This window comes from Periophthalmus magnuspinnatus, chromosome 18 (assembly GCF_009829125.3).
Source record: "Periophthalmus magnuspinnatus isolate fPerMag1 chromosome 18, fPerMag1.2.pri, whole genome shotgun sequence".
In the NCBI taxonomy this organism is placed as follows: domain Eukaryota; kingdom Metazoa; phylum Chordata; class Actinopteri; order Gobiiformes; family Gobiidae; genus Periophthalmus; species Periophthalmus magnuspinnatus.
Genome location: NC_047143.1, coordinates 2,147,954 through 2,173,197, shown reverse-complemented (window position 1 = coordinate 2,173,197; position 25,244 = coordinate 2,147,954). Strand labels below are relative to the sequence as shown.

General features: G+C 41.1%; 2 protein-coding genes across 3 annotated transcripts in view; one reads left to right on the top strand and one right to left on the bottom strand.

Annotated features, from left to right (window-relative positions):
- Positions 1 to 778: 778 nt before the first annotated feature.
- Positions 779 to 20,894, bottom strand: LOC117386644 (nephronectin-like). Of its 2 annotated transcripts, XM_055229101.1 has the most exons (13): positions 20,300 to 20,894; positions 14,440 to 14,540; positions 14,219 to 14,311; positions 9,532 to 9,651; positions 9,329 to 9,448; positions 7,074 to 7,208; positions 6,906 to 6,980; positions 4,761 to 5,456; positions 4,243 to 4,326; positions 3,980 to 4,078; positions 3,375 to 3,558; positions 2,439 to 2,523; positions 779 to 967 (listed from the first exon to the last, which is right to left on the bottom strand). In XM_055229101.1, the coding sequence occupies exons 1-13, from the start codon at positions 20,422 to 20,424 to the stop codon at positions 881 to 883; spliced, it is 2,004 nt and encodes a 667-aa protein (XP_055085076.1). In that variant the 5' UTR covers positions 20,425 to 20,894; the 3' UTR covers positions 779 to 880. The 2 variants fall into 2 exon arrangements, with proteins under 2 accessions (XP_055085076.1, XP_055085077.1); XM_055229102.1 differs by lacking the exon at positions 14,219 to 14,311 and having other exon boundaries at positions 785 to 967.
- Positions 20,895 to 23,840: 2,946 nt separating this feature from the next.
- LOC117386643 (atrial natriuretic peptide receptor 2-like) overlaps positions 23,841 to 25,244 on the top strand; it is a 19,474-nt gene continuing 18,070 nt past the window's right edge. Inside the window, exon 1 of the mRNA XM_033984054.1 lies at positions 23,841 to 23,879. Within this exon, the coding sequence (XP_033839945.1) occupies positions 23,841 to 23,879 (39 nt within the window). The remainder of the gene's footprint in view (positions 23,880 to 25,244) is intronic.

Below are 25,244 nucleotides of genomic sequence, written 5' to 3'. Positions count from 1 at the left end.
AGGACTAAACCAGGACTAAACCAGATCTAAACCGGGACTGAACCAGGACTAAACCAGGACTAAACAAGGACTGAACCAGGACTGAACCAGGACTAAACCAGGACTAAACCAGGACTAAACCAGGACTAAACAAGGACTGGACCAGGACTGAACCAGGACTGAACCAGGACTGAACCAGGACTGAACCAGGACTAAACCAGGTCTAAACCAGGACTAAACCAGGACTAAACCAGATCTAAACCGGGACTGAACCGGGACTGAACCGGAACTGAACCGGAACTGAACCGGGACTGAACCAGGACTAAACCAGGTCTAAACCAGGACTAAACCAGGACTAAACCAGATCTAAACCGGGACTGAACCGGGACTGAACCAGGACTGAACCAGGACTGAACCAGGACTAAACCAGGACTAAACCAGGTCTAAACCAGGACTGAACCAGGACTGAACCAGGACTGAACCAGGACTGAACCAGGACTGAACCAGGACTGGACTAAACCAGGTCTAAACCAGATCTGAACCGGGACTGAACCGGGACTGAACCGGGCCTGAACCGGGACTGAACCGGAACTGAACCGGGATTGAACCGGGACTAAACCGGGACTAAACCGGGACTATATCTGTTCATAGCTCTTTCTTTTAAACTGACTGAATGTTATGAAATGATGTGTTTTTTGTTTTTTTTTTTACATATTTTTATTATAAAAGCTGAAGTTCATGTTACATCACATTATTATTATTTTTATTTACAGGGAGTTTTTCTGCAACATGTTTTTTTTTTTTTTTTTAAATACGTCTTATGGATGTTTTGTCTGGGGGAAGGAAAGAGGCGGGATCAATAAAATAAACAGTCCAATCAGAGCTCTGCGCTGGTGTGATGTCATCTGCAGGGGCCGCGTCTGAGTTTGAGGTCGTCGACGGCGATTTGACCCCTGAACCCTGACCTCCGCTCAGCCTTCAGCAAAATCTGCAGAGAAATCAATATTTATATGATTTCATCTGAATTATGAGTAAAAACAGACAGATATCACGGCTCTCAGGTTACTGTCTCATAAAAACAAAACAAAAAAAAATTAAAAATAAAAATAAACTCAAAAGAACTAAAAAAACAACAGCAACAACTCAAAATAACTAAAAAAAAACAACCTCAAAATAAAGAACTCAACTCAACTCAGAAAAGCCTCAAAATAACTTAATAAATAAAAAACTCAAAATAACCAAAAACTAAATAAGTCAATATGACAAATCATAAAATTGTCATGATCCGCACTGTCCGCTCCTGGTTTTACTCCTGTCCTGCTCCTTCCCTCCCTCACCTGCCAGATCTGGGCTGGGCTCCTGGCTCCTCCTGCACGCACCTGCAGCCCATCAGTGCAATCAACACACCTGCTGTGGATAAAAGGAGCTGGGAGAAGAGACTCAGCGCGAGATCATTGTCGTGTCACTTCTTTCCTGCCTGCGTTCCTGTTGTCCCTGCATTCCTGTGTGTTCCAGCCCTGGATGTCTCCTGCCCGCTCTGTCCTACGCCCGTCTGGTCTGCCTGTCGTCCTGTGGTCCCTTCATGTCCCCGGTCCTTGTGTTTCCTGTGTTCCTGCTCACCTCCGGATAACCCACTGTTTGTACTTGTCCTATCCTTACAATAAATCCTGTAAATATTCCCCGAGTCTGCATCCTTTGGTCCGCTATACTCACCCGTTACGACAAAAATAAATCAACTCAAAATAACTAACAAAACCAACAACAAAAACTCCAAATAACTTTAAAAAAACTCAAAATAATTCAACAAGTTTATAAACTCAAAATAACTAAAAAAATAAAAATAAAAACTAACAACTCAAAATAAACCACTCAACTAAAAAAACAAACAAAAACAAACAAACAACAACCTCAAAATAACAATATATATATATATATATATATATATATATATATATATATATATATATATATATATATATATATATATTTTTTTTTTTAAATGAACCTAGGATCATGTAGAGAGTTAATACATTTATGACCAAAATAAGTCTGACAGCAGCAGGTACAGAGAGACAGCAGGTACACAGTTTATCAATAGAAAGTGAATTGGAGTCGATGGAGCAGGAAGTGCGTTCATGATCACTTCCTGTTTGGAAAACAGTGGCTAGCAAGTTAGCTATGTCCATTTAAACTGCTAGCTGCCGTCTGTGATCTTAATTGACCAAAATTAGTATTGTTTTTTGGTATTTATCTGTAAAAATTCAGATTAAACTCACGATTCACATGTTTCATCTGTTTTTATATAAATACACTGTTTCCTAGTACTTTTTTCTGCATAAATAGTACTTTTTACAGGTGTCGTCTTGTGCAGATACATAGAGATACATAATATTTTGGAGCATTTTGGCCACGCCCTCTTTAGTCGTGTCCAGCCCTGACAGAAGGAGTGAGGCACTGACCCGGTCCACAGAGTTCTTGTCCAAAGTGACTTGAGTTTGTCTCCAGCCGTGTCCTCTGGTCCTGCTCCAAACCGCAGAACCGTATCTGACAGAACAGAAGAGGAATCAGGAGAATATGCAACACGAGAACAACAAGAGAACGACACGAGAACAACAAGAAAACGACAAGAGAACGACAAGAGAATGACAAGAGAACAATAGAATGACAAGAGAACGACACGAGAACAACAAGAGAATGACAAGAGAACGACAGGAGAACAACAAGAGAACAACAAGAGAACGACAAGAGAACGACACGAGAACGACAAGAGAACGACAAGAGAATGACAGGAGAACAACAAGAGAACAACAAGAGAACGACATGAGAACGACAAGAGAATGACAAGAGAACAATAGAACGACAAGAGAACGACAAGAGAACGACAAGAGAACGACAAGAGAACGACATGAGAACGACAAGAGAATGACAAGAGAACAATAGAACGACAAGAGAACGACAAGAGAACGACAAGAGAACGACAAGAGAACAACACGAGAACGAGAAGAGAACGACAAGAGAACGACAAGAGAATGACAAGAGAACGACACGAGAACGACACGAGAACAACAAGAGAACGACAAGAGAACAACAAGAGAACAACAAGAGAACGACACGAGAACAAGAGAACGACACAAGAACAAGAGAACAACACAAGAACGACACAAGAACGACAAGAGAACGACATGATAATGACAAGAGAACGACAAGAGAACAACACGAGAACAACAAGAGAATGACAAGAGAACAACAAGAGAACGACAGTTTGAGTCGTGATCTTGACTCTATGACGTCATCAGACTCTTTTGGATGATAAAAATCCTGAAAAACATTTATTCCAAACTGGGAGAGAAACACAAACAGTTGAGGTTTGACACAAGTGATGAAAATGTCTTTACCTCTGGTCCCGCCCACTTCTGAGGAAAACCTGGACCACGCCCACTTGATGCCCTGTCAGCCAATGGGAGAAGGAGAAGCAGGCGGGGCCCAGACTGAAGGGCGGAGCTACGGCGAAAGAGAGACGAGCCCCTCGGAGAGATCTGTGTCCAGGTTTAAGAGGAGGAACAGACAGGTAACGCTCACCTGGAGAGGAGGAGGAGAGGGAGGAGAGGAGGGAGGAGAGGAGGAGGGGGAGAGAGGGGGGAGAGGAGGAGGGGGAGAGGGAGGAGAGGAGGAGGAAGAGAGGAGGGGTGTGGAGAGAGAAAGACGGAATAGAGAGAAGGCAAGCGAAAGAGGATAGAGAGAAGGGGGGAGAGGGAAAGAGAGAGAGAGGAGGGGGTGGAGGGAGAGAAAGAGAGAACATAGAGATAGGGAGCAAAAGAGGGAAGAGAGAGAGGGGAGGTAAAGAGAAAAGTGAAAGCGTATGTGAGAGAGCTTCTGTGTGGAAGTATAGTAGTATGTCACAGTGGTGGTAGTATATATATATATATATATATATATATATATATATATATATATATTTTTTTTTTTTTTTTTTTTTTTTTTTTTTTTTTACAGTACATACCTGCAGGTCCTTGGCTGATCTCCCAGTTCACGTCTCCTTCTCGTTCTGAAATCCAGCTGCACAAACCTCGATCAAACGAACATTCTAGATCCACGACGTCTGAAGAAGAAGAGGAAGAAGAAGAAGAACAAGAAGAACAAGAACAAGAAGAACAAGAAGAAGAAGTGTCTGTGAACGTTTGTGTTTCAAATGTCGACTTTATACTTGATACAAACTCTGTTCGTGTTTTTGTGAGTTTCATTAAAAGGACACATTTGTCTCACCTGCGTCGTCTTTGGCTTCGTCCGCTGTGTTTCCCAACTCAATGTCAAACTCCCAAACCTGATTATGACCCGGAAGACGAGGAACTGGAACAAAACAAAAACACACAAATGAAATGATAAAATGGACAAGAGCAGAGACAACAGAGAAGACAGAGACGAGACAGAGGAGGAGAGACAGAGGAGACAGAGACAGAGGAGACAGAGACAGAGGAGCAGAGTCAGAGGAGACAGAGGAGCAGAGACAGAGGAGACAGAGGAGCAGAGACAGAGGAGCAGAGACAGAGGAGACAGAGACAGAGGAGACAGAGACAGAGGAGCAGAGACAGAGGAGCAGAGACGAAAGAGGAGGACAGACAGAGGAGCAGAGACAAAGGAGACAGAGGAGCAGACCTAGAGGAGCAGAGACAGAGGAGACAGAGGAGCAGAGACAGAGGAGCAGAGACAGAGGAGCAGAGACAGAGGAGACAGAGGAGCAGAGACAGAGGAGACAGAGACAGAGACAGAGGAGGTGTTCATACTGTGCACGTCTCCTCTCTGTCGATGCGTCACTTCTTTGTTGATGTGGTTGTTTACCGTCGTCGTGGGCGATGAGGATGTCGTGCTTTTCAAAATAAGAGTCGTCGATTCTGTCGTTTGTTTTATTGTGGCAGTTTCCTGTTCTGTGGTTTCCCAGGGAACAGGAGATGAGGAAGGAACCGGAGTTGTAAAAGTAGTAGTAGTACTTTTTAAAGTCGAGGTAGTAGTGGGGGGAGTCGTAGTAGCAAGAGTAGTAGTAGTAGTAGAAGTAGTAGTGGTAGTAGGCGCAATAGTAGTAGTAGTAGTAGGGACAGTAGTAGTAGGCATGGGAGTGAGAGTAGTTGTAGTTGGAGGTGTAGTTGTAGTGCTAGTAGTAACAGGCGTTGTTTTAGTAGTAGAAGTAGCAGTAGTAGTAGTAGCAACTGGTGTAGTAGCAAGGGTAGTAGTAGTAGCAGTAGTAGTAGCAGTAGTAGTAGCAGTAGTAGTAGTTGTAGTAGTGGGTATAGTAGTAGGGATTGTCCTCGTGGTAATGAGAGGTGTAGTTGTAGTAGCAGAGGTTGTAGTAGAAGTAGTAGTAGGTGTAGTAGTAGGTATAGTAGTAGGGATCGTAGTAGTAGTAGTAGTAGTAGTAGTAGTAGTAGTAGTAGTAGTAGTTGTAGTTCTTGGTGTTTGAGGCTCCACTTTGACTTTGGGTAAATCTGTGGATTAATTACAAACACGTTAAACCATAAAACCTAATTTTTTAAAGCCCCACTACGGAACTTTTATGTCTGTTTGACCATGAATATTCATCATAAACCAAAAAATACACTTAACATAAAGGTGCACTGTGGAACTTTTCACTGCCTCTACATTGAGATGTGATGGCTTCACCTGGAATGTTCCGTAGTCTGGCATTAAACGTAGTATTTCTCCATGGAAACGAGCAACTGACACAACCAGGTCAAAGTACAGGACAGAAACAAAGTAAAGAGCAATAAAAACAGATATGTTTAATGTCACACTGCGGAACATTCCAGGTAAAACAATGATGTTATGTGTCTTTAATTTAAAGCAGAGGAGAGAGGAAAGAAAGAGGAATGAGAGAAAGAGAGAGAGGGAGGGAGAGGGTGAAAAATAGGGAGAGAAAGGGACAAAGAGAGAGGGAGAAATAGAGAGAAAGAGAGAGAGAGGGAGAGGGTGAAAAAGAGGGAGAGAAAGGGAAAAAGAGAGAGGGAGCGAAACAGAGAAAGAAAGAAAGAGAAAAAGAGAGAGGGAGAAATAGAGAGAGAGAGAGAGAAAGGGAGAAAGAGAGAGAGGGAGAGAAAGAAAGAGAGAGAAAAAGAGAGAGAAAGGGAGAAAGAGAGAGGGAGAGAAAGAAAGAGAAGAAAGAGGGAGAAAAAGAGACAGAGAAATAGAGAAAAGGAGAGAGAAAGAGGAGAAAGAGGGAGAAAGAGAGAGGGGGAGAAAGAGAAATAGAGGGAGAAATAGAGCAAAAGAGAAAGAAAGGGAGAAAGAGAGAGCGGGAGAGAGAGAAAAAGAGGGAGAGAAAGGAACAGAGAAAGAGGGAGTAAGAGAGGGACAGGGAGAAATAGAGAGAAGGAGAGAGAAAGAGGAGAAAGAGGGAGAAAGAGAGAAAGAGAGGGACATGGAGAAATAGAAAGAAAGAGAAAGAGAGAAAGGGAGAGGGAGAAAAAGATGGAGAGAGAAAGAAAGAGAAAGAAAGGAGAGAGAGGGAGGGAAAAGAGGGAGAAAGAGAGAAAGGGAGATAGGAAGAAAGAGGGAGAGCAGAGATAGAGGGATGGAAGGAGACAGAGACGGAGAAAGAGGAAACGAGAGATAATGAGAGAAAGGGAGAGAGAGATAGAAGAGAAAGGGGAGGGTAATAAAAAAGAAAAAGAAGGAAGAAAGTAGCTAATACAAGAAAGGAGAAAAAGACAGAAAGACGAGGAGGACGGAAAGAAAATCCAGGGGCTGAACTGATCCAAATGATTCTATAAATGAAGGTGTGTGGAGTTTAAAAACACAGTGGAGCACTTCCTGTATCACATGATGACATCACAAGGTGGAACAGAGTGTTTTCAGTTTGAGAGAAGTGTGAATGAAACAAAACACAACTCCAGGTCTGTGTGTGACGAGAAAATGATAAAATATTATACTGTTTGTACCTCTGCAGCTCTCGTCTTTACATTTGCACTTGGGAGCGTCGGGATTCAGAGAACAGAACGACCTCGTGTCTTTATCTGACGAGGAGCACGGAAAACGTCATTAACACAACAACAACAACAACACAACAAACAAACGCACAAAAGTGACACTCGTCCTTCGTGTCTGACCGATGCAGCTGTAGCGTCCGTCGATGAAGCTCAGTCTGAATCCAAAGTGACATTTACAAACGAAACTCCCAAAAGTGTTGACACATTTACGACGATGAGGACAGACCCCGGGCATCGACACGCACTCGTTTATGTCTGAAAGAGGGATGAGAAAGAGGGATGAAAAAGAGGGATGAAAAAAACAGTATAACCAGGTACAAGACGTGTTTCGTTTTGTGTCATATTGTCAATGGAAACTGTAAAACACAGACCTGGAGTTGTGTTTTTTTGTTTCATTCTCACATGTTTAACACAAATAAACTCTGCAGATTTAGGCTGAGTTCTTCTCTCAAACTGAAAACACTCTGTTCCACCTTGTGATGTCATCATGTGGCGATACAGGAATTGCTCCACTGTGTTTTTAAACTCCACACACCTTCATTTATAGAATCATTTGGATCATTTCAGCTTCTGGATTTTCTTTCCGTCCTCCCCGTCTTTCTATCTTTTTCTCCTCTCTTTTATTAGCTACTTTCTTCCTTCTCTTTCTTTTTTATTACCCCCTCCTTTCTCTTCCTCTATCTCTCTCTCCCTTTTTCTCATTATCTCTCCTTTCCTATTTCTCCCTCTCTGTCTCCTTCCATCTCTCTCTTTCTCTCTCTCCCTCGTTTTCTCCCTCTCTCATCTTTCTTTCTTTCTTTCTTTCTCTCTCTCTATCTCCATCTCTCTCTTTTTCTCCTTTTCTCCCTCTCTCCTTTCTTTTTCTTTCTTTCTTTCTTTCTCCCTTTCTCTCTCTCTTTCTCTCTCCCTCTCTTTCTCCTTTTCTCTCTCTCTCCCTCTTTTTCTCCTGCTCTCTGTCTCTCTCTCTCTCCTCTTTCTTTCCTGCCCTCTCTCTTTCTGCCTTTCTTTCTCTCTATTTCTCCCTTTCTCTCTTTCTCACATTCTTTGTTGCTCTCTTTCTTTCTCTTTCGCTCTCTCTTTCTCCCTTTCTCTCTCTCCCTTTTTTCTCCTCTTTCTTTCCTGCCCTCTCTTTCTTTCTCTCATCACTCTTTCTTTCCTCTCTCTTTCTTCTCTAGACTCATTTGGATCATTTCATCTGAACTAAATGTAAAACGTCGCTGTTAAACTCCCACTTGATGACATCACAAGGTGGAACGTCGCGTTTTGATCTTTGTCGATGTAACAGACTCATAATAAAGTGACTCAAACGTGTGAGAATGAAACAAACACAACTCCAGTGTGTGTTTTTGACGCACTGACACTTTTAGAACACGACTTAAACCTCAGAAGAGTCGGACCTTTACCTGCCTGAGCTGTGTCCTGGGGCAGACTGACAGAAAAGTGGCTGCCAATTTGTCACACACACACACACACACCCACGCACACACACCCACACACACACGCACGAACGATCATTTTTTCTAATCAGTCATTGTGATATTATCAATGGAGCAACGGTGGATGAAGTACTTTTACTGTTGATACTTAAGTAAAAGTACAGATACAGAGGTAAAAAGATACTCAAGCAAAAATAAAAGTATCACATGAAAAACTTGACTTGAGTAAAAGTATTTAAGTTTAAAAATGTGTAAAAATGTACTTAAAATGTATTTAAAAAGTAAAATGTGAGTAAAAAGTAAAAGTATTTAAGTGTAAAAATGTACTTAAAATGTATTTAAAAATGTACTTAAAGAGTAAAAATGAGTAAAAATGTGTTTCAAAAAGTAAAAGGTGAGTAAAAAGTAAAAGTATTTCACACAAGTGTTGTTCATTTAAGTGTAAATGTAGAGATATTGATTCAAAATGACACATATTTTGATCAACAGGCACAATATGAAAACATTTTTGTCATTTTTCTCATGAATTCTGCGCATTTTGCTCCTGATTGATTTTCCCGATTGATTTCAGTGAAAGCCGCTCCAGTTTGATAAATGTAAAACTCATAAATGATCATCACAATCGCACCTCCCGCCTGTAGGTGAGTGGATCTGCTCCGTCAAACCACCACGTTTTACGTCGAGAGCGGGATTCGAACCACCAACCTTCAGATCAGTGGACTCTACCGACTGAGCCACCGTCACTCACATATCTGCTTCTAAACCACAAACGGTCAGATACTTTCATGTTTTGACCCGTGGGATGTATTTTGGACCTGGGAACACCGTGAGGTCCCAGTGGATGAGCTGGAGGAGGTGTCTGGGGTGAGGGAAGTCTGAGAGTCCCTGTTTAGCCTGGAAAATAGATAAAAGGACGCACTTTGTTGAAACTCGTCTTACCTGCACAGGTGCGCCGGTCCGGGCTGAGCCGTAACCCCGGTGACGGACAGGTGCAGCGGACACGCCCCTTCATGACCTCACAGCCGTACTGGCAGTTGGCGTGGAAACAGGTGTGTGCGTCTGCAGTCAAACAAAAGTACACGTCTCTGTGTGTCTACGTGTGTGAGTGTCGTGCTCGTGGGCGCGGCGTCGGTCGTACTCACTCCTGCAGGACCCGTCGGGCTGAAGCCGGTACCCGTCGGCGCAGTAGCACTTGTAGCTGCCCGGCGTGTTCATGCAGCGGTGTTTACAGGGGCGGGGCTTCAGGCCGCACTCGTTCAGATCTGCGGACGCAAAAAACGAGAACGGATTGAGCGGAAATGTGGAGAAATCGTGAAAAGTGTTTGACCACGGAAGAAGTCAGGAAGTGTGACCTGGACCAGACTTTGAATTGATTTAACTTTTTCTTTTAACTTTTTTCTTTTCTTTTTTTAATTAAAATTTTAGATAGAGCTAGAGAGAGAAACAGAGAGAGAGAGAGAGAGAGAGAGAGACAGAAAGACTGAGAGCAAGAGAGAGAGAGAAAGAGAGACAGAGAGAAACAAAGAGAGAGAGAGAAAGAGACAGAATGACAGAGAGACAGAAAGACAGAGAGACAGAGAGAGAAACAGAGAGAGAGAGAGACAGAAAGACTGAGAGCAAGAGAGAGAGAGAGAGACAGGGAGAGAGAAACAAAGAGAGAAAACGAGAGAGACAGACAGAGAGAGAGGGAGACAGAAAGACTGAGAGCGAGAGAGAGAGAGAAAAAGAGACAGAGAGAAACAGAGAGAGAAAGAGAGACAGAATGACAGAGAGACAGAAAGACAGAGAGACAGAGATAGAAAGATGGAGAGAAACAGAGAAAGAGAAACAGAGAGAGACAGAGAGAGGGAGACAGAAAGACTGAGAGCAAGAGAGAGATAAAAAGAGAGACAGAGAGAGAGAAACAGAGAGAGACAGAGAGCGAGAGAGAGAGGGAGACAGAAAGACTGAGAGCAAGAGAGAGAGGGAGAGAAAAAGAGACAGAGAGAGAGAAACAGAGAGAGAGAGAGACAGAGAGAGAGAGGGACACAGAAAGACTGAGAGCAAGAGAGAGAGAGAGAAACAGAGACAGAGAGAAACAGAGAGAGAGAGAAAGAGAGACAGAATGACAGAGAGACAGAAAGACAGAGACAGAGAGAGAAAGATGGAGAGAAACAGAGAAAGAGAAACAGAAAGAGAGAGAGAGAGAAAAAGAGACAGAGAGAGAGAAACAGAGAGACAGAGAGAGAGAGACAAAAAGACTGAGAACAAGAGAGAGAAAAAGAGACAGAGAAACAGAGAGAAAGAGAGACAGAATGACAGAGAGACAGAGAGAGAAAGACAGAGAGAAACAGAGAAAGAGAAACAGAAAGAGAGAGAGAGACAGACAGAGAGAGACAGACAGACAGTGACAGAGAGAGAAACTATCGTGTCCATAAATCAAAATCTGAACATAACAGATAAATCAGACGTTCTTTGATTGACAGCTCTGATTTCCGTCGCTGTTTCACAAACTTCACTTCTCAGTTTCATCCTTCACTCGTCGCTAAACTCAGTTTCCGGTCGTTGTTTTGTCTCAAACCCAAAAAACACTTGAGTCTTCACGGAGAAACTCGCCCCAGACACACTTCACGCCGCTCCTGTCATCACCGGGGTCAAAGGTCAGAGGTTAAACTGACAGAGAGTGAAAACACAGAGCACTAAAGCTAATCGCTAACACAGGGCAGACTGGGGTTAAACAAAGAGGACGCGGCGCCGGAGAAACGTGGAAAAACATTAGCAGGAGACGCTAGCGCTGGTTAATGAAGCTTTAACTCACCCCCTTCTGTTACAAAAGTATTTATAAGGTCGAATTCTCGCTCAAAAAAATCTAAATTTTAGCATAACCAGGCTCAAACACGGGCGTCCAATCAGATTTATTTATTTCAGTGACATGTGTGAAACAAAGAAGCTCATTGGTCGCCCATTATTTTGAACAAAACACAACAAACTAAGATTTTGAGCTTCAGTATTTATTTATTTTTCTTTGCAAAAACAGAGTGATTTGGTTTATTTTCGTTGTAATATGATGAAATTTGAGCAGTAAAGAAGTGAATAAGTCGCTTTTATGGCTAATTATTGGTGCATTCTGCTGTTTATTTGCTTATTTATCTCACGTCTTTTAATGAAACTGTCGATTTAAAAATGTTTACTGGGATTATCTTACATTATTTACACCTTAAATTTGTTTTAATATTATCGTTTATCGCAATATATTTCTCTGTAGCGATGTATTTAGCTTCAAAATGTGTTATCGTGGTCTAGAAATCCACTATTTTTTCAGTTTCCAGTGATTTTTTTTCCTTTCTTTTTGTGTCGTAAGGTGCCATATTTGTTCTGATACGACGGACCACGCGCGCCCCTGATTGGCCGATGCACCTGTCAATCAATCACGTCCATCTGAACTCAAAAACGAGACTCTTCATGAAGTGTTGTCTGTTTGAATATACTTATGTAATGAAATACTACGTTTAAACAGTGAGTGGTTTAGGTTAAATTTGTAGCGTCTAATCTCTATAAATGTGTAAAAAAAACTCCCAGAATCCTCTCTGCTTCCTCCGCGGTTTAGAGGCACACGCGGCGCTGGTTCAGGACGTGTTTCCGTGTAATCACAGGATTAGAGTCAGGTTTAAAAACAGAGCTGGGCTTCTCCTGGGGCTTTTCTCCTCAGCTGATCCTCGCCGCAGGAATGTGCCTCTGCAGCTCGATTTAAACTGAGACGACCACGACTATGACGACGACGACGAGCCACGTCCGACTGAGGCTGAAGGCGTCTGCAAAGAGCGCCAGTTTGATTTGGATTTTGTTTTCTGATTTCACACTTTGTCAAACCTAAACAATTTAACCCATTTGAATTTTTATTGTTTCATTGTAATATTTCAATATAAATCTACATGTTTTATTATTTTATTTATTTATTTATTATATTGTTTTATTATTTATTTATTTTTTATTTATTTATTTATTTCAATTCAGTTTTTATAAAGCCCAAACTCACAGCAGCGTCGTCTCTTCGGGCTGGACAGGATCATGATTTAATCAACGGAAAGTTAAAAAAATCAACAATGAAACAGACACTGGTCAATAACAGACGAGTAAATTAACCAACACGAAACAAGCACATGGAGAAGTGTCCCAGAGCGCCCCCTGTCCTCAGACCCTTATCTCGTGTTATTTTGTGTGATCTCGTGTTATCTCGTGTTATCTCATGTGATTTTGTGTGATCTCGTGTTATCTCGTGTTATCTTGTGTGATCTCGTGTTATCTCGTGTGATCTCGTGTTATCTCGTGTTATTTTGTGTGATCTCGTGTTATCTCGTGTTATCTCATGTGATCTTGTGTGATCTTGTGTGATCTCATGTGATCTCGTGTTATCTCGTGTGATCTCGTGTTATCTCGTGTGATCTCGTGTTATCTCGTGTGATCTCGTGTGATCTCGTGTTATTTTGTGTGATCTCGTGTTATCTCGTGTTATCTCATGTGATCTTGTGTGATCTTGTGTGATCTCATGTGATCTCGTGTTATCTCGTGTGATCTCGTGTTATCTCGTGTGATCTCGTGTTATCTCGTGTGATCTCGTGTGATCTCGTGTGATGGTTAGACCTCGTAATGCAAACCGCAGCAGCAGTAGCTCTAACAGCACATACTGTTTTTATGTCTTTAGGCAAAGCACTCAGCCGCCTTGTGTAGTGTGTGTGTGTGTGTGTGTGTGTGTGTGTGTGTGTGGGGGTGTGTGTGTGTGTGTGAGTGAGCGGAGGTGGTGGTAACGATTAACTCTAATTAACAATAATTACTACAGCAACTTATCATTCAGTAAATGACAGATGGAAAACACTTTTGGGGTCAATATTTATGGCTCATTAGTGGGAAAAATGTTGTTGTTTTTCAGTTCTATGATGAGATTCTGAACTTCTATGACTCATTATAGACACAAACTATTTAAGTGTTGTGTTCTGTTATTAATTTATTGGAGCTCATAGGTTTTTTGTTTTTGAATTTTGTACATTTATCATACTTTTAAAAAATCTACTTTGTAGTTTGGTTATATTATTGGTGTTATTGTTATGTCATTGGTAATATTATCATAAAAATGTGTTATCGTGACAGGTCGAGGTTGTGCTCAGATTGGCAGCCTCGCTTCTGCCATTCTGTCCCAAGGCGGCTGTGACTCCTGTGTATGGAGTAAATGAATAACGCTCGGAAATGTAAAGTGATGTAGTGTCTGGAGAAAAACTGAGACCAAAACATTGATATTATTCTTAAAGGTTCAATATGACACAAAACTGACTCTTGTAGCTTTAATCCATGTTCTGACGCTGTTTCCTCCTCAAAAACAGACCTGGACTTGTGTTTTGTTTCATTCACACATGTTTGAGTCACACTTTATTATTAGTCTGTAACATCTCCAAAGCTCAAAATGCTCTGTTCCACCTTGTGATGTCATCAAGTGGTAGTTTTTTTGTTTTTGTTTTCAAGTTAACCCGTCCTTTTACCTTTAGTTCAGTAGTAGATTGTCAATTATTCCAGGACTGAAATGATCCAAATGATTCTAAAAATGAAGGTGTGTGGAGTTTAAAAACACAGCGGAGCACTTCCTGTATCGCCACATGATGACATCACAAGGTGGAACAGAGTGTTTTCAGTTTGAGAGACGAACTTTTTGTGTGTTAAACGTGTGAATGAAACAAAACACAGCTCCAGGTCTGCGTCATGTGGGAACTTTGAAGTATCAGGATAAATCGTACTCGGATTAAAGCTACATGTTAGCTTAGTGGCTGTTAGCGCTTTCACTTCGGAACCATTTGTCGTTACCGTGGTTACAGGTTTTCCCGGTGAATCCTGGTTCGCACCGACACTGTCCCGGGGCCACGCAGTCTCCGTGTTTACAGCCGTGAGGACAGTGAGCTGCAAATAACACAGAAATCAGGGCGGACGTTTAAATGGGGCTAAAAACGATAACTGCTCCTGCGCTTTGACGATTCACACGGGAAAAAAAACGTAAACGTCTATTTCACGGCGAGTGTCGGTCTTACGTCGACAGCGGCCGTGTTTCAGGCTCCAGCCCCAGCAGCACTCCACGCTGTTACCGTAGCGACACAGGCCATCAGACAGCGCCCCCCGCAGGTCATTCCAGCTGTAACACAAAACCACATTTATAAGTATCATTTTATAGATTCTATATGTCGGCAATATATTCTGTGTGGTATTAAAGAGGAGGTATGTACTTCTACGGGGTATTAAAGAGGAGGTATTTACTTCTACGGGGTATTAAAGAGGAGGTATTTACTTCTGTGGGGTATTAAAGAGGAGGTATTTACTTCTACGGGGTATTAAAGAGGAGGTATTTTACTTCTACGGGGTATTAAAGAGGAGGTATTTACTTCTGTGGGGTATTAAAGAGGAGGTATTTACTTCTATGGGGTATTAAAGAGGAGGTATTTACTTCTGTGGAGTATTAAAGAGTAGATATTTACTTGTACGGGGTATTAAAGAGGAGGTATTTTACATCTATGGGGTATTAAAGAGGAGGTATTTACTTCTGTGGGGTATTAAAGAGTAGATATTTACTTGTACGGGGTATTAAAGAGGAGGTATTTTACATCTATGGGGTATTAAAGAGGAGGTATTTACTTCTGTGGGGTATTAAAGAGGAGGTATTTACTTGTACGGGGTATTAAAGAGGAGGTATTTACTTCTGTGGGGTATTAAAGAGGAGATATTTACTTCTGTGGGGTATTAAAGAGTAGATATTTACTTGTACGGGGTATTAAAGAGGAGGTATTTTACATCTATGGGGTATTAAAGAGGAGGTATTTACTTCTGTGGGGTATTAAAGAGGAGGTATTTACTTGTACGGGGTATTAAAGAGGAGGTATTTACTTCTGTGGGGTATTAAAGAGGAGATATTTACTTCTGTGGGGTATTAAAGAGGAGGTATTTACTCCTATGGGGTATTAAAGAGGAGGTATTTACTTCTGTGGGGTATTAAAGAGGAGGTATTTACTTCTATGGGGTATTAAAGAGGAGGTATTTACTTCTGTGGGGTATTAAAGAGGAGGTATTTACTTCTATGGGGTATTAAAGAGGAGGTATTTACTTCTATGGGGTATTAAAGAGGAGGTATTTACTTCTGTGAGGTATTAAAGAGTAGATATTTACTTGTACGGGGTATTAAAGAGGAGGTATTTTACATCTATGGGGTATTAAAGAGGAGGTATTTACTTCTGTGGGGTATTAAAGAGGAGGTATTTACTTGTACGGGGTATTAAAGAGGAGGTATTTACTTCTGTGGGGTATTAAAGAGGAGGTATTTACTTGTACGGGGTATTAAAGAGGAGGTATTTACTTGTATGGGGTATTAAAGAGGAGGTATTTACTTCTATGGGGTATTAAAGAGGAGGTATTTACTTCTGTGGGGTATTAAAGAGGAGATATTTACTTCTGTGGGGTATTAAAGAGGAGGTATTTACTCCTATGGGGTATTAAAGAGGAGGTATTTACTTCTGTGGGGTATTAAAGAGGAGGTATTTACTCCTATGGGGTATTAAAGAGGAGGTATTTACTCCTATGGGGTATTAAAGAGGAGGTATTTACTTCTGTGGGGTATTAAAGAGGAGGTATTTACTTCTGTGGGGTATTAATTGCTAACACACCACATATTTAAATCACCATGTTTACTTTTTTTTATTTTGAAAATGTTACTATCACCGAAAACAACATATTAACATGTTTTATAAGCGTCACTTTCCCTTTGCTCTCTGTGCTAAGCCCCTCCTCCTTCAGAGCACCATCACAACACAATCAGCCGCGTCGCACTAATGAAACTACTGCACATCACATCAGGTTTGTGAAGTCGTAGTGAACAGTTTTGTAGCATGTTTTTTATATATTTATGGAGGATTGTCGTGTGGGCGCGTGGGTGATGTCGGCTTGTGGGCGGAGCCTCGTACAGAATCTTACAGCTAAACGTAAAGGAGAGTTTAAATAGGGCTCAGGAGAGATCTCTAGATTACTCAGACATGCATGGATAATATTTCAAAACTCTTCAGACGTGTTTTTGATGAGAAAACGACATTAGAACACGAGAGAAAGCTAAAAAAAAAATAAAATACGCACTGTTTAAAGTTGCACTACGTCACTTTTCTGGTGAAGAGCTGAAATATTATCGCTAAGCCTGACTGGAATATTCCACACTGAGGCATTAAACATATGTCGTTCATTCACAGGTGTCATTTGCTGTTCAAAAATAACCTCAAAAAACATGCATTCTGCACAGATCTGACCTGTAACTTAGCCTGGTGGTGCCATCTAGCTCGTCTCCATGGAAATAAGATTAATACTACACTCTGGAACATTTTAGGGAACGCAAAAACATCTCTAAGGAAACAATTAGGCAGTGTTACACCATAAAAGTGACCTGATACGGCTTTATTCTGTGTGTTAATGTGATTTCGTGCTGATCTCAGTGGGACGTTGGAGGCGGTTTATTGGCGGAGGGGCCAGTCTGGACCAGCTCCGGATCCTGGGCACGTTCCACTTCAGATCAGGTCTCAACACGACTCCTCACATACTTTCGCCTCTCCGTCTGCGGCATCCGTCTGCAAACATCAGACGAACGACGCGGCGGGGAGGCGAGGTGTCTTGCCCAAGGACACGAGGCCGAACACGCAGCAGGAAGTACCGGGATTTTGGAATGTAAGTGTCAGTTTTGTCACGATACTCGATACTGGCTGATAATAAAAAGACTCTTTCTTTAGACCAGGGGTGTCCAAACTTTTGTCATTAAGAGACACAAATAAAAACACAAAGCTGAGGCCGTTTGAGGGACATAAACCGGTCACGAACACAGTGAATACGTCAAATCTGTGTTATTATTAAATTAGACTGAACCACTAGACCTTTATTCACGTTTACATCCTCGACGAGACACATAAAATATCTGTGCAGTAAAAAGTACTCCTCCTGAGACCTGGTGTCCTCATCTGTGGACAACACATTTTGGGTTGTTCAGGCCACAGTGCAAATTTTTAGAAGAACAGCAACAAGAACATGTTCAATTTTTTTTTAATGTTTCTAAGAGTTTGGAATATTTATTTATTTATATATTCTTATTTTATTTTTTATTTTTTTTGTTTTTATTTTTTTATTTATTGTATTTTAATATTTTTATTTTATTTATTTATGTATTTATTTTTTATTTATTGTATTTTAATATTTTTATTTTATTTTATTATTTATGTATTTATTTTTTATTTATTGTATTTTAATATTTTTATTTTATTTTATTATTTATTTTTTGTTTTTATTTATTGTATTTTAATATTTTTATTTTATTGTATTTTTTTTATTTTTTTTAATTTAAAGTCATATGTCTTCCTGCACCTGTCAGCAGCACAAATGAGACACATTGTTCCTACAATTGTTTCTCATTTTGTTTTTTTACACAAAATGAATGTGTCTTAATAGTTTTTGCAAATAAAGTCCTGCAGGAGCTCGGGTCTCAGGAGGTTAAGGGTCAATTCACCTGGAAGCTTGACGGCCGAGAAAAATTGGTCTGCGGGCCGCATTTGGTCACCGGGCCACAGTTTGAACATGACTGATTTAGACGATACACTGTGATTTTTCGTATTGAATCTTCTACTTTGTGTGTTATATGTGTGTAATCCCTCAGTGTGCAGTAGGTTCATAGCGGTCCATGTGTGTGTTTTATACTTCATTATTTTTGTGCTGACACTGGGACTTTTTCAGTATCGATACCTGAGAAAAATGAGTATCTAGTTTTGATGTTAGTTTCAGTGTCGTGTCAATTAGTGTTAGTGTTTTTTGATGCTTTTGACAATCCAAGTAACCACCATAGACTGTTTATATAAATGGACAGAGCTAATCTGCTAGCCACTGCCACGCTCCAAACAGGAAGTGATCACAGGTGCACTTCCTGCTCCATCGACTCTGGCTCCAGTTCACTTTCTACTGAAAAGCTGTCGCTAAGCTCCGTGTGACGGCGGCTGTAAAGACTCATTTTGGTCTTAAATGTTTGTATTAACTCGCTCTACAGGATCCTGGGGTTTTATTTCACTATTGTGTCTGTGAACAGAGAGACAAACAGAGAGAGAGACGGAGAGAGAGAGAGAAAGACAGAGAGAGAGGGAGACAGAGACACAGAGAGAGAGAGAGACAGAGAGAGAGAGAAAAAGAAAGAGAGAGACAGAGAAACAGAGAGAGAGGCAGCCAGAAAGACAGAAACAGAGAGACAGAGAGAGAGAGAGAGAGAGAGAGAGAGAGAGAAAGACAGAGAGAGGGAGACAGAAAGACAGAAACAGAGAGAGAGAGAAAGACAGAGAGAGAGACAAACAGAGAGAGAGAGAGAGGGAGACAGAGAGAGAGAGAGAGAAAGACAGAGAGAGAGAGGGAGACAGAGACACAGAGAGAGAGACAGAGAGAGAGAGAAAAAGAAAGAGAGAGACAGAGAAACAGAGAGAGAGAGAGAGAGACAGAGAGAGGGAGACAGAAAGACAGAAACAGAGAGAGAGAGAAAGACAGAGAGAGAGACAAACAGAGAGAGGGGGGGAGACAGAACGACAGAAACAGAGAGAGAGAGAGAGACAGAGAGAGAGAGGGAGACAGAGAAACAGAGAGAGGGAGACAGAGAAACAGAGAGAGAGAGAAAGAGAGAGAGAGACAGAGAAAGAGAGAGAGAGAGGCAGACAGAAAGACAGAAACAGAGAGAGAGAGAGACAAAGAGAGAGAGAGAGAGAAAGACAGAGAGAGGGGGACAGAAAGACAGAAACAGAGAGAGACTGAGAGAGAGAGACAGAAAAAGAAAGAGAGAGAAAGAGAGAGACACACAGAGAGATAAACTATTGTGTCTGTAAATCAAGATCTGAACATTAATAACAGACAAATCCGGCGTCTTCTTTCCCTGAGGTCGCTCCTGTTAGCGTTAGCAACAGGTTTGATTGACAGCGTTGCTAAGCGCCCGCTCCCTGTTAAACCAGTGACGCGAGCGGGAACGGGCGTTACCTTGAACATCCTCGCTCCTGATTGGCTCTTTGGTTGCTATGATACTCACGGTCGGAATTCCAAACATGAAACCACTTAGCGTAACCAAGGAAACCAAGCGATGGTACTAGTAATTTCCTGGTTTAACTGGTAAATGAAAAATGCTGAAATATCTCTGTTCTGGCTTTGTTCATACATGATCCAAATTGCCGGAACATTCCCAGGTCAGAATGAGATTTTATACGACTACACAACTCATGAATGAATATAATTAAAAATATAATCACTGGTAATATTTCAATCCATGTTCTAATGCTGTTTCCTCCTCAAAAACACACCTGGAGTTGTGTTTTGTTTCATTCACACATGTTTGAGTCATTTTATTATTAGTCTGTAACATCTCCAAAGTTCAAAATGCTCCGTTCCACCTTGTGATGTCATCAAGTGGTAGTTTTCCAACAGGTTTTAACAGCTCCTTTTCCCTTTAGTTCACTTGTAGTTTGTCAGTTATTCCACGTCTGAAATGATCCAAATGTGTTTATGGAGTTTAAAAACACAGTGGAGCACTTCCTGTTTTACCACTGGATGACGTCACAAGGTGGAACAGAGTGTTTTCAACCTCAGAGATCAGTAAATAGTGTAACATGTGCTCTTTAAGACATCACGGAACCTATTTAAAGCAGTTCTGAGCTCTTAAACCGGTTTCACGCGTGTCTGTGTCAAATCTCAAACAGATCATGTTCTTTTTTAATCATAAACATCCAAATTTAAACAGGTCTACAGGTTAAAGTCGCTTTTAAACGTGTAAATGGAGTGACTTGCGTGTTAAAAGAGGCTTAACACACTCAAGCTGTGACCCCAAACACCACAATCCGCCCCCGTACCACCTCGTACCTGTCCAAACGCTGCCCGAAGCTCAGCGCGCTCCACACGGGCACCAGAGCCAACCACAGCCGGGGAAACATGCTCCAAATCCGGCCACAGCCTCGCAGCCTCTCCGGGGAAAAACTCAGCACCATCCACCGCTTAGCACAAGTGAAATCATAATCTGTTATACACTTAAGCACCGAAATTACATTAAAAAGAGTGTGAAAAATGCTCAAAATAAAAGATTAAAAACGTTCAGGGTCAGATTTTGGATAAAAAAGACGCGTGCGTAACGTGCGTAAAGTTGATCCATGGATTTTAAAAACGACGAAACTGCGCGTAAAAGTGTCCAAAACCTGAAAAGAGGGGACTGGCTTCGTGTGCGCGCGCTCTAAATTACATTAAAAGTGTAGAAAGTGTTGAAAAAAATCCGATTCAAAACGTTTAGGGTTAAATTTTGCGGAAGAGGACGCGTGCGTAATGTGCGTAAAGTTGATCCATGGACGTTAAAACGAGGAAACTGCGCGTAGAAGTGTCCAAAATGTGAGAGGAAGTGTAAAAAGAGGGGGCTAGGTTCGTGTGTGTGTGTGTGTCTGTGTGTATGTGTGTGTGTGGGGGTGTGGGGGTGTGTGCGCGCGCTGCAGGTTTAAATACAGACCGTGCGTAATTTAAACGGAGCTCGTGCGGTGGAGGAGGAAGGTGGTGTAAAAGGAGGGAGGGGTGTGTGTGTGTGTGTGTGTGTGTGTGTGTGTGTGTGTGTGAGGGAGGTCTATACTTACTTCAGGACTCGTTACATGTGGCTCTGATGGAAATAGTCGCGGAGGCTGGACTGACCACATTTGGATGGTTGGTATAAATAAAGGAGCACGTGACACGGTCCATTCTCCTCTCACATGTGGATCTGGCTCTCATTTTTTAAAAGAATCGAGTCTTTTTCCGTCTAGTGTATCTGCATTTTTACACTGATTCACCCTGAGGCAGCACAAGAACCGGAACAGGAGCAGAACAAGCGACACGAGTGACAGATTTGTGCACAAAAAACACATTTAGCATCAGAAAAACAGTCAGATTTTTAATTATTATTATTATTTAGTGCAAGGTTTTATTTAAATATTGATAATTCCACTCTCCCTCTCTCAGTTTGAACCATTTTATTTGTAGTTTGTTGTTAAAATGAGTTGTCACGTAAAGTAAAAGAGCCAGTTGTTTGAGCGGCTCTTTGAAAACACAAGAATCGGATCCCATAAAAGAGCCAAACGTCTCATCTTTTATTTCTGTTGGTGAATTTTTTGGCCTTTTTTTTTGCTATTTTTTCTGTGTTTGGCTCAACAAATGACAAAATATTCCTGTTTTTACGGTTCGTGTAGATCAAATTGGTCAAAAATACAGACATTTCTTTGGTAAAACTTGGAAAAATGATTTGTTTTGTATAAATCTGTGGGACAGGGGGACACAGGGCTGAGGACTGTCCCGCGTCAAAAGTCTCGTCTGGTCCACACGAGGTTTTATTTTTATATAAACTGTGGAGCTACAAATTCATTGGCTTATTAAATGTGTAATAAAATGAACAGGCTGTTAGTTTCATAGTTTCATTAAAGTTTCAGAATGATAAAGACTGTTGCCGTAGAAATGAACAGTTTAAAGTGAAATGTTGTAGTTTTTATAAAGTCAGTCGTCCTCAAAATGGCTCCGTAAAAAACAAGAAACAGGATCATTTTTATAAACAGCGACTGTGATCAGAGCCTCAAATGAGACTGAGGTCTGTCTCTGCTCCTCTCTCCTCCTCTCTGCTCCTCTCTGCTCCTCTCTGCTCCTCTCTGCTCCTCTCCTCTCCTCCTCTCTCCTCCTCCTCTCTCCTCTCCTCCTCCTCTTCTCCTCTCTCCTTCTCCTCTCTCATCCTCTCTCCTCCTCTGCTCACACATACCTCCTCTCTCCTCCTCTCTGCTCCTCTCTGCTCCTCTCTGCTCCTCTGTCTCTGCTGCTCTGCTCCTCTCTGCTCCTCTGTCTCTGCTCCTCTCTCCTCCTCTCTGCTCCTCTCTCCTCCTCTCTGCTCCTCTCTGCTCCTCTCTCCTCCTCTCCTCTCCTCCTCTCTCCTCCTCCTCTCTCCTCTCCTCCTCCTCTTCTCCTCTCTCCTCCTCCTCTCTCCTCCTCTGCTCCTCCTCCTCTCTGCTCCTCTCTCCTCCTCTCTCCTCCTCCTCCTCTCTCCTCCTCTCCTCTCTGCTCCTCCTCTCTCCTCTCAGTGTGACTCCCTCAGTCTGTTTCTACCACAGGACGTTAAATATTCAACAGAACGAGTCAAACACAGGACTGTCCAAAAAAGACATGGACCCAAAATAAAACGAGTATCGAATCTGGATACTCATTTAAACAAGTATCGATACTCACAGATCAAAGACTCATGGGAATAAAACACAAAGTACAACATTAAAAGTGGAAAAACACGGCGTCTTGTCTAAAGAAAGAGTGTTTTTATCATCAGTTTAGTATCAAATTTAAGTTTTTACTTTTGGAGCTTTAAACCCGTCGTGGAAAGAGTATTACACATTTATACTCGAGTAAAAGTACATATTTGACTAATAAAGTACAAGTAGTAGTAAAGTAATAATATTCTGTGGAACATTCCAGGTGAAATAAAGTCCCTGTAAAAAGCAGAGTCTCTTAAACCTGACACTGTTTAATGTTTCACACCTGTAGTTCCCATGTGCTCCTCCAGGTGGCAGTGTTCAGTCAGTCATCCCTCTTTCTCTCCCTCTGTTTCTTTCTCTCATTTAATCATCTCTCCTTCTTGTTCAGTCATCTCTCTCTTTTCTCTCTGTCTTGTTTAATCATTTTCTCTCTTTCTCTCTCTCTTTCTGTATTGTTTATTCCACTCTCTCTTTCTCTCTTGCTTCCTCTCTGTCTCTCTCTTTCTCTCTGTCTATCCCCCTCTCTCTTTCTCTCTATATCTCTTTTTCTCTTTCTCTGTCTTGTTTAATCATCTCTCTCTCTTTCTCTCTGTCTATCCCTCTCTCCTTCTCTCTTTCTTGTTTATCCATCTTTCTCTCTCCTGTTTCTTTTTCTCTCATTTAATAATCTCTCCTCCTTGTTCAGCCATCTCTCTCTCTCTCTCCATCCCTCTCTCTTTCTCTCTTTCTCTGTATTTCTGCTCGTCATTTCTCTCTCTCTCTCTCTCTCTCTCCCCCTCTCTCTTTCTCTGTATCCCGTTTCTCGTCGTTTCTGTCTCTCTCCCTCTCTCTCTCCCTCCCTCTCTCCCTCTCTCTCCCTCCCTCTCTCTTTATCCTGTTTCTTGTCGTTTCTCTTAAACTGTGAGATGGCTCGTCACAGACTGAAGCTCGTCGTTTCTGTCTCTCTCCCTCTCTCTCTCCCTCCCTCTCTCCCTCTCTCTCCCTCCCTCTCTCTTTATCCTGTTTCTTGTCGTTTCTCTTAAACTGTGAGATGGCTCGTCACAGACTGAAGCTCGTCGTTTCTGTCTCTCTCTTTGTCCCTCCCTCCCTCTCTTCCTCCCTCTCTCTCCCTCCCTCTCTCCCTCTCTTTCTCCTGTTTCTTGTCGTTTCTCTTAAACTGTGAGATGGAGCGTCACAGACTCTTCGTCTTCGTTTTCCTCTGGGTAAGAAAATCACTTTAATATTTACGTTTTATTTTAGTTTTTCGTTTTTAGCCAAAAGAGACAAACAGACTGAGATGAAAGAGTGAAGGAGGTGAAGAGTGTTCAGTCTGTTCTTTGTGTGTATATTTTGTAGTATTGTGTACTTTTAACAGATTGTATCGTGTTTTTGTGTCATTTTCATTCATAAAATAAAATCCTGTTTTTTCTTCTTATTTTTATTCTGATAAAACAAAAATGACACAAAAACTTCAGAAAAGCTCAAATTTTGTCCTGTTTTTTAGCAGAATCGATTTTTGCTCAAACAAGATTTATTTATTTATTTATTTATTTATTCATTTTAATTATATTGTATTATTATATGTGCTTGTATGTGACTGTCCAGACAGTATATTTTGTACTATAGTATAAGTATATTTATTATATTTTAAATCCACAGAGGATCCACATTTTGCTTTGTTGAAAAATATTTTGGAGAGTTTAAATTATTATTTTTTGTTTATTACAAAAATAAAATCCCATATATTTTGCTTTATATATAAAAAAGAAAAAAAAGAAAAAAAGTAAACTGATTGTGTTTAAATGTGTTTATTTTTATTACTTTTATCAATAAGACGTCACATTTATCAAGTCAGATATTTATTTATTTATTCATTTATTTATTCATTTATTTATTTATTTATTCATTTATTTATTTATCGTGTTATTCTTTGTTTTATTTTGGGCCGTGTCACTAAACTGAGGTCGTAGTTTCTGAATTTTGTTCTGTGACACAACTGTGACTCACTCATGTTGTGTGTTTGTTGTGTGGTTGTGTGTTTGTTGTGTGTGTTGTGTATTACGTGTCTTGTGTTGTGTTATGTTTTGTGTTTGTTTGTTGTGTTGTGTGGCTGTTGTGTGTTTGTTGTATGTGTGTTGTATGTTTGTTGTGTGTGTTGTTGTGTGTTTGTTGTTGTGTTGTATGTTGTGTGTGTTTGTTGTTGTGTTGTGTGTTGTATGTTTGTTGTATGTTGTGTTGTATGTTTGTTGTGTGTGTTGTTGTGTGTTTGTTGTATGTGTGTTGTATGTTGTGTTGTTGTGTTGTATGTTGTGTTGTATGTGTGTTGTATGTTGTGTTGTTGTGTTGTGTGTGCGTTGTGTGTGTTGTATGTGTGTTGTATGTTGTGTTGTTGTGTTGTGTGTGCGTTGTGTGTGTTGTATGTGTGTTGTATGTTGTGTTGTTGTGTTGTGTGTGTGCGTTGTGTGTGTTGTATGTTTGTTGTATGTTGTGTTGTGTGTGTGTTGTATGTTGTGTGTGTCGTGTGTGTGTCGTGTCTTGTGTTGTATGTTGTGTGTGTGTCGTGTTGTATGTGTGTTGTATGTTGTGTG

Excerpts from the sequence above, each read along its gene's own strand:
- LOC117386644 (XM_055229101.1), bottom strand. The coding sequence starts at position 20,424 with ATGGTGCTGAGTTTTTCCCCGGAGAGGCTGCGAGGCTGTGGCCGGATT. Across the intron at positions 7,209-9,328 it reads GGACCGGCGCACCTGTGCAG|ACATAAACGAGTGCGTGTCG; the intron begins GTAAGACGAGTT and ends TCCCTCTTTCAG. Across the intron at positions 3,559-3,979 it reads GATCAGCCAAGGACCTGCAG|GTGAGCGTTACCTGTCTGTT; the intron begins GTATGTACTGTA and ends CCTCCTCTCCAG.